Here is a 6936-nt window from a genome sequence, read left to right as displayed (position 1 = left end):
CCCGCCGGACGCGGGGAGCGCGAGTTCAGCGCGCAGCGTGCCAGGTAGATGGGGGGGCGGGAGTCGCTGCCCGCGCTCTTGCGGCTCCCGCGTGGGGCGCTTGCAGTGGCACGCCGTGCTGGTTTTGGGGTTGGCGTTGCGGTGTTGTGGAGAGCTGTGTGTCGGTTGAGTGTCGTGATTGGCGGGGTGAGGAGTTCTGGACAGAGAGCATTGCTACATGACATCCTACGTGGGAGAACGCAAAGGTGGTCGGAGGGCTGCAGCTCTTTTCCTGTGAGGGAACTGGGTTTGTGCAGCTTGGAGAAAGAAGGATTCCAGAGACCTCGTTGTGGCCTTCCAGTACTTGAAGGGTGCTTACAAGCAGGAGGGTGCAGCTTTTCATGCAGGTAGATAGTGAGGGGGCATTTAAGTTAGATGTTAGGCAGAAATTCTTCACTGGGAAGGCAGTGATGCCCTGGCACAACTGCCCAGAGAAACTGTGGTGCCCCATTCCTAGAGGGGCTCAGGGCCGGGTTGGATGGGCCCTGAGCAGCCTGAGCTGGTGGGGGGCAGCCCTGTCCACAACAGGGCATTGGAACTGGATGATCTTTCAGTTCCCTTCCAACCTAAGCCATACTGTTATTCTCTGGTTCTGTTACCTTCTTGGATGTCTTGAGTAAAGTTACCGGTGTTAGCCTCTTAGTGTGGACTTTGAATTTAAAAAATGTATGAAAATGTTAAAGCTAATCTTAAAAATGCTAAAACTTATCTGAAGATAAGGCGTATATAAATACTGAACATGTTGATGCTGATTGTACAATTTGTCTTTCAGGGGATACCTTGACAACATAACAGCAATCGGGCCCAGAACAGTTGGAAGTCCAGAAAATGAAGTTCTTACAGTTAACTACCTCTTACAACAAATTAAGGCAATAGAAACTGAAAGCACAGATGCTCACAAGATATTTGTAGACATACAGAGACCCACGGGCTCCTTCAGCATTGACTTTTTAGGAGGCTTTACTAGCTACTATGCAAATATAACCAATGTTGTAGTGAAGCTGGAGCCTCGAGGCGGAGCTGAGCATGCTGTCTTATCCAACTGTCACTTTGATTCTGTACCAAATACCCCAGGTAGGTCCACTTGTTGCTCCTGTGTTTCTCTGTAGTTCACAAGCTACAGAGCTTGGCTTACTGTCTTCTCCTAGCTAAAACCCTTATAGCCATATGCTAGAACACTGCATGTGTCAACTAACTTGTTTGATTTCAGTGAAATTCACTATGTATAGAGTGACAGGTTAGTCCTATTTTAGTCATCATGTTTTAGGATATAACTTGTTTTCTGGCAGACAGCGAATTACGGATGACAAACTTGGATTTCTGAGAAGTTTTGTTATGTCTGCCTTTCTTTTAATTCATTCCTCAGGGCATGTCACTTGTGCTGTTTCTACCTGTCATTCAGCTCTTTCATACTTCTGTACTGATTTTAACTTGGTTTTTCTGTAATGGAATGCTTTGTGCTGGAGTCTGTTCCCACCTCCCACTAACCAGTTTTTCTTCTCATGCCATCTGGTATGTTTTATCTCAAATTTTTAGTACTGTGTCCTTATGCTATACCTTTCTCCCTGCCCTTCCTCCCCTCCCCCACATTTAAAGCTTCTCATTCAAAAGACTGTGGTGATCAGAGATTTAAGGTACTGTTGCTTTGGTAGTATATATATCTCTCACTGCTACTTTCCTGTGTGTTTCCTAGTTCTTGACCTTCAGCATTTTTATAAACCTAATCATCTTAAACAATTATTGCAACATGTTTGTAATCACCTTTGCAAGTTCGTGGTATATCATTGCCAGGAAGGTATGGAACTAGAAATGGCTGAAATACATTTGTTGTGACACATAGCCACAGGTGTATGCCAGTTATTACAGCTGGAAAGTACTACAGATTTCAGTCACTAACAGTAGTTTTATTTAGAATTTTTCATTTACAGCCTGCACTACATCTTATTTTTGGGGTAAACTTTCTATTCTTTAGCACATACAAATGTAATAATATAATAATCCTTATTATAATAAGTATATCCTTTATTATAATAAACATAATAATCCTTATTACTGAGGAAACAGTTGAGTCTTAGCTTGAGAAACAAAACATTTGCTATACTTCTTGTGCTTCTTTTCTGACAACAAAGAGAATGCAGGACTGCTCTTTCACCTCTGGTCATATTTAGACAGGATGGATTTCCAATTATATTTAATAACTGTGATTATTGTACAATGTCTGTGATTTAGGGACTACAGAGGTTATTATTACTGCATTTATAGTCCGACTGCCTTGACCTAAAGAATGCTTCACAAGTATAGTGTTATAGTGACTGTTTTTAGATGTGTAAGTGGTGTGCCTGTTTCTACAAGTTGTTGCACAGGGTTATGTATCCATCAGTTACTTTCTTTACAATCTTGCGCAGGAGTGGGAATATCATAGAATGACTTAGGTCAGAAGGACCTTAAGGAACGTTCGGTTCCAGTGTCTGTTTTGTGGGCAGTATTGCCACCCCCCAGATTAGGCTGCCCATGTGAAAAGCTCCTCCTACTGTTTATAAGCTCTCTTTCAGTACTGGAAAGCCACAATGAGGTCAGTGTGGAGAAGAGGAGGATCCAGAAGAGCAAGCAGAGTTCCTCAGCCTATTTTCACAGGAGATGTGTTCCAGCCCTCTGATAATCTTTGTGGCCCTTCTTTGGGCCCACTCTGGCAGCTCCACATCCTTGTGCCGGGGGCCCAAGGCCTGACCTCAGTTCTCCAAATGAGGCCTCATGAATTATTAGTGAGAATCATGCAGAAGTTTTATAATGGAGCTAGAAATCAACCTATATGCTTGTCATTAATCACAGTGCATCCTTTTATCACAGTGAGGAACTGCTCTTTCATTTTCCTGCTGTGAAACTTGCACATAACCTAAGCAAGAGCCTTTTGTTTTCTGTTCTTTTGTCTTTCTATAACTAAGCTGATTTGAAAAAAATGTTTTGTTTAAGCAGAATCAGCGTGACTTGGTGATGTTTCAGTGAGTGGTATATTCGAAAATTAAAATAAAAATATGTGATCTGCTGTTGATGCTTAAGAGTTTTCCTGGCGTGATTAATGATCAGTGCATCTGTTTGCATGCTGATGGAATAGATGTCAGCTCAGTATGAAATTTTTGATATGTTTCCTTTAGGTGTTGGTATTACTCAAACATCTTAAAGCAGTTCTGATATTGAAATGTTTAAAGTTTTCTTTAAGTTGCTGATATTGCTGTGTACACGTTTCTTGAAATTCAAGGCAAGTACTTTTCACTGTTGCTAATGGTGTAGCACAGTGCTCAGTTGGAGTAAAGAGAAACTCAATAAACCATTTAAGCTTCAATGTTAGAACGCTTTAGCACCTTTTCAGCTAGAGAAGAGTGTACGAAAAAGGCTAGTGAAGGAAATGCATAAGCTTTAAACTCTTAACCTATTTCTATTCTTTTAATGGTACTAATTTTCAGTTTACACATTCTATTTGGTTATTTTCTAATAAAGTTGAAGGTGGAAATGTTCTCAAAATTATTTCTATAGGTGTAGCTGACAGCAGGGTTTCTTTGTATAATGGATGTTTGTCTTAAGATCTGCTTTAACTTGCTTACTGTTTTGTTGTATATGAAGTGTTTGGAAATATTTTTCTTCTGAGCATGCACATGAGTTTTGAACCTTTGTTTTTCCTAGATTCACATAGAGACCATAAGTGTTTAGTTTTCAGCAAGACTTACTGCTTTCTTGTCCAATTTTCAACACAGTATCAGACAAAAAGAACTCAGCATGACTAAGAGTAAACTACTGGTTAATTCAGGCAGCAATATAATCGGGATTTTAAATCACATATTTGTTTGAAAGCATTTTGCAAAACCAAGTATTGTTGAGAATTCTATTAAAGAACAATGTACTGGAAAGATTCTCCTTGTATATGCATTTGTATTTATTAGCTTACTTTAAAGTACCTGCATACAATAGACTAAAGCTAAAGTTTTCAGTGAGATACACCCTTTTTGTGGAGGGAGAAGGCATGTCTAAATTCTGCCAAGTTGCAAGCTTTAGAAAAGCTACATTTTATATGTGAACTAAAAAGTTTCAGCAGCTAATGACTCTGCCTCAGTATCATTCTGATGTGGCTTGTGGCAAGTAATGCTTTACAAACTGCTGTCATCATCTCAGTGCAAGTAGGCATCATCTATATAGCCCAGGCCACTAGGAATGATACAATATTTCTCTCTTTGTTCCAAAGTTTTATTGATTAAAGTGGGATAGAAAGGTACTACAGCTGCACTGAAGTGAGAGAAGTGTGGCAAGGGAGACCTAGAATATGGTTACTTAATCAAGATGAAGGATTGATAGGGCGTGGGAGGAAGCTTGAAGAAGTGGATGTAAGTTTGGAATAGTACTGGATCAGAATTGTGAACAGAACACTGAGGCCAAAATGAAAAAGGATTTTTCCTCTAATGAAGCTGGAAAGGTGTTAGAAAGCATCCTGTCATGAAACTACCACATTGCAACATATACTTTCTATTTTAGGGTACTTTAAAGGAGTTCTGGTATTTGTTTATTTTGCAATATTGTCCTTAATGTTACTTTCAGGATGTGTCCAGTTACTTACTTGTATTGTAAGAGGGTGGAATTCCTTATGGTCCCTTGTATGGGAAAGTTTGTTTTGCTAATTATAATATGCTGTGAGCACTTTGCTTGTTTAACACCTAGTTAGTCCAGTTCTTTTGAAGAATATTATTGGATCTGGTATTCTGTACATGACTTGTTTGACTTTTGAACGTTAGTTTTCTTTCTGCTATTGCTTCTAACTAGTAGATTCGGGGTACAATCTGTAGCAGAAAATATACCAAAGCTTGGCATAATCATACCTTGGCTAGATTAAATGATCGAGAGAAAGTAAAACTTTATTGTCTCAGTTCTTTGTTGCAATTTTGTGCATTTCTTATAAGCCATGCTGGTCTGCTTATTATTTTAAGGTGCCAGTGATGATGCTGTTAGCTGCTCAGTGATGCTTGAAATACTTTACACTCTCTCAAAATCGTCAGAGCCTCTTCAGCATGCTGTCATATTCCTATTTAATGGAGCAGAAGAAAATATTTTGCAGGTAAGATTATGCCAGGATTATAAAATGTACATCAAAGTTGTGAATTAAGAGCCTGATATAAGAGTGACTGCAGCTGTTGCTTTTGTTTCATCTGTTGAAATATTAAATGCTAGTCTTAACATTCTGAGGAAAATGTATTTGCTGTTGAATAGAAAAATATACTTAAGACTATTGTTCATATTAATTTAATTGGAAGAGTTTGATTTTCTGTTCTGTTTGTGTTACGAATGATCTGAATGCCTTGTCAGAGTTTGATTTGTGATCATACGTGATGGAAAATAACTCTTAGGCTGGTATGGAAGAGTATGGTATTACCTGTATTTTCTTTGTTTCTCACCAAGGCTAGTCACGGCTTCATTACACAACATGAGTGGGCCAAGTCAATTAGAGCTTTTATTAACCTGGAGGCAGCAGGTGTAGGAGGAAAAGAACTTGTTTTTCAAACAGGTAGGAGCACGTATTGTGTCCGGGAGTAGTTCTGGTAATAAGCAGTGTAGACTTGAAAGAGTATTGAAAGTGTCTTGTAACTAGAAAATGGGAGAACTACCGTGCCTTTCTCAGCCCTTTGTCATAAGTAAGTTGCTCTGCGTCTTCAAGAACACACAGGCTGAAGCACTGTGGCAGAAGTTCCCTCATAGATTGGAAACCTGTGTAGAACAGTACTAAAGTTGTGTTTCTCTAATACATCAAGGTAGTAAGGAGACAAACAGATTAGTAAATTATTTGTATCTTGCATACTCATAAATCCTGTGCTTTATTTAATCTTCAGTCCACTCTTTCAAAATCTTTGCAGAGAGATTTAGGCATTGGAACTCAAGCTGCTGCTCAGAAAGCAGCAACTCTTCTTTGTTAAGCTTCAGCTCCATTGTAGTTGGACTGCATACTTCTAGTATTTTTGTTCTTTACTTCATCTAAATCATACTTCCCGCTACCGTGGCTGCCTCGATGTTTACTTGCATTGAATGCTTTAGCAGACTTTTCAGCAAATGATTTTGATATGTGATGGATAATAAGTTGGAGATTCTAGTAAAGGCTGTGATTTATGCATTAGTCCTGTGTCTTCTTTAGGAGATGGTATATCTATCTTGCCACTGAACACTCAAGACATTTATGTATTTTTCCACCTGTGACTAATTCTCTAAATTGTATGAAACCTTCAACTTAAATAAATGAACTTAGTATACTTTGTGGGGCCACACAGTTTCTTTGTGTGTTGTTGTTTGTTACAATGTAGATACCTGTCTTAACTGAGATTCAGGAAGTATTTGTTGTGAGCTTTCTGTTCATCTTTTGTTAGGCCCTGAAAATCCTTGGTTGGTACAGGCATATGTATTTGCAGCCAAACATCCCTTTGCATCTGTGGTAGCACAGGAAATATTTCAGAGCGGTATTATCCCAGCCGATACAGACTTCCGGATCTATAGGGACTTTGGTAATGTTCCAGGTATGTTATCAGAAAACATGTCAGTGGATGTTATGCAACCGTTTATTTGTCTAAGCTTATAACAAGTAGGCTATTCTGTTGCTCAGAATGAAGGAGGATGCGCTGAATGTATCATTCATCTTGTAGAAAAATTCTCCTTGATAATTTTTGTTTGTTTACGTTGCAAAATATTTGGACATTTGAAGAATTTTCAGACAGGCCCTTTGCAAAGTTATTTTTTAATCAGTAGTAAAAAGGATACACTTGACATTTTGAAAAAGTGTTCCTGTGGTTCCACAGTATTGCTGTCAGAGTGGATCTATTTGTGCTGGTATGTTTTACTAAATATTTGGAAAGCAGTAAGTGTACTTTTTTT

The 6936-nt window shown here is 38.9% G+C and overlaps 1 protein-coding gene across 1 annotated transcript in view; it reads left to right on the top strand.

Annotated features, from left to right (window-relative positions):
• ERMP1 (endoplasmic reticulum metallopeptidase 1) overlaps positions 1-6936 on the top strand; it is a gene marked incomplete at its 5' end in the record, with an annotated part of 17729 nt that continues 10793 nt past the window's right edge. Inside the window, 5 exons of the mRNA XM_010725639.3 lie at positions 1-44; positions 812-1113; positions 5010-5137; positions 5479-5584; positions 6435-6581. Of these exons, the coding sequence (XP_010723941.1) occupies positions 1-44; positions 812-1113; positions 5010-5137; positions 5479-5584; positions 6435-6581 (727 nt within the window). The remainder of the gene's footprint in view (positions 45-811; positions 1114-5009; positions 5138-5478; positions 5585-6434; positions 6582-6936) is intronic.

This window comes from Meleagris gallopavo, chromosome Z (assembly GCF_000146605.3).
Source record: "Meleagris gallopavo isolate NT-WF06-2002-E0010 breed Aviagen turkey brand Nicholas breeding stock chromosome Z, Turkey_5.1, whole genome shotgun sequence".
NCBI lineage: Eukaryota > Metazoa > Chordata > Aves > Galliformes > Phasianidae > Meleagris > Meleagris gallopavo.
Note: the sequence above shows the minus strand (reverse complement) of the source record. Positions and strands in the feature narration are given on the sequence as shown.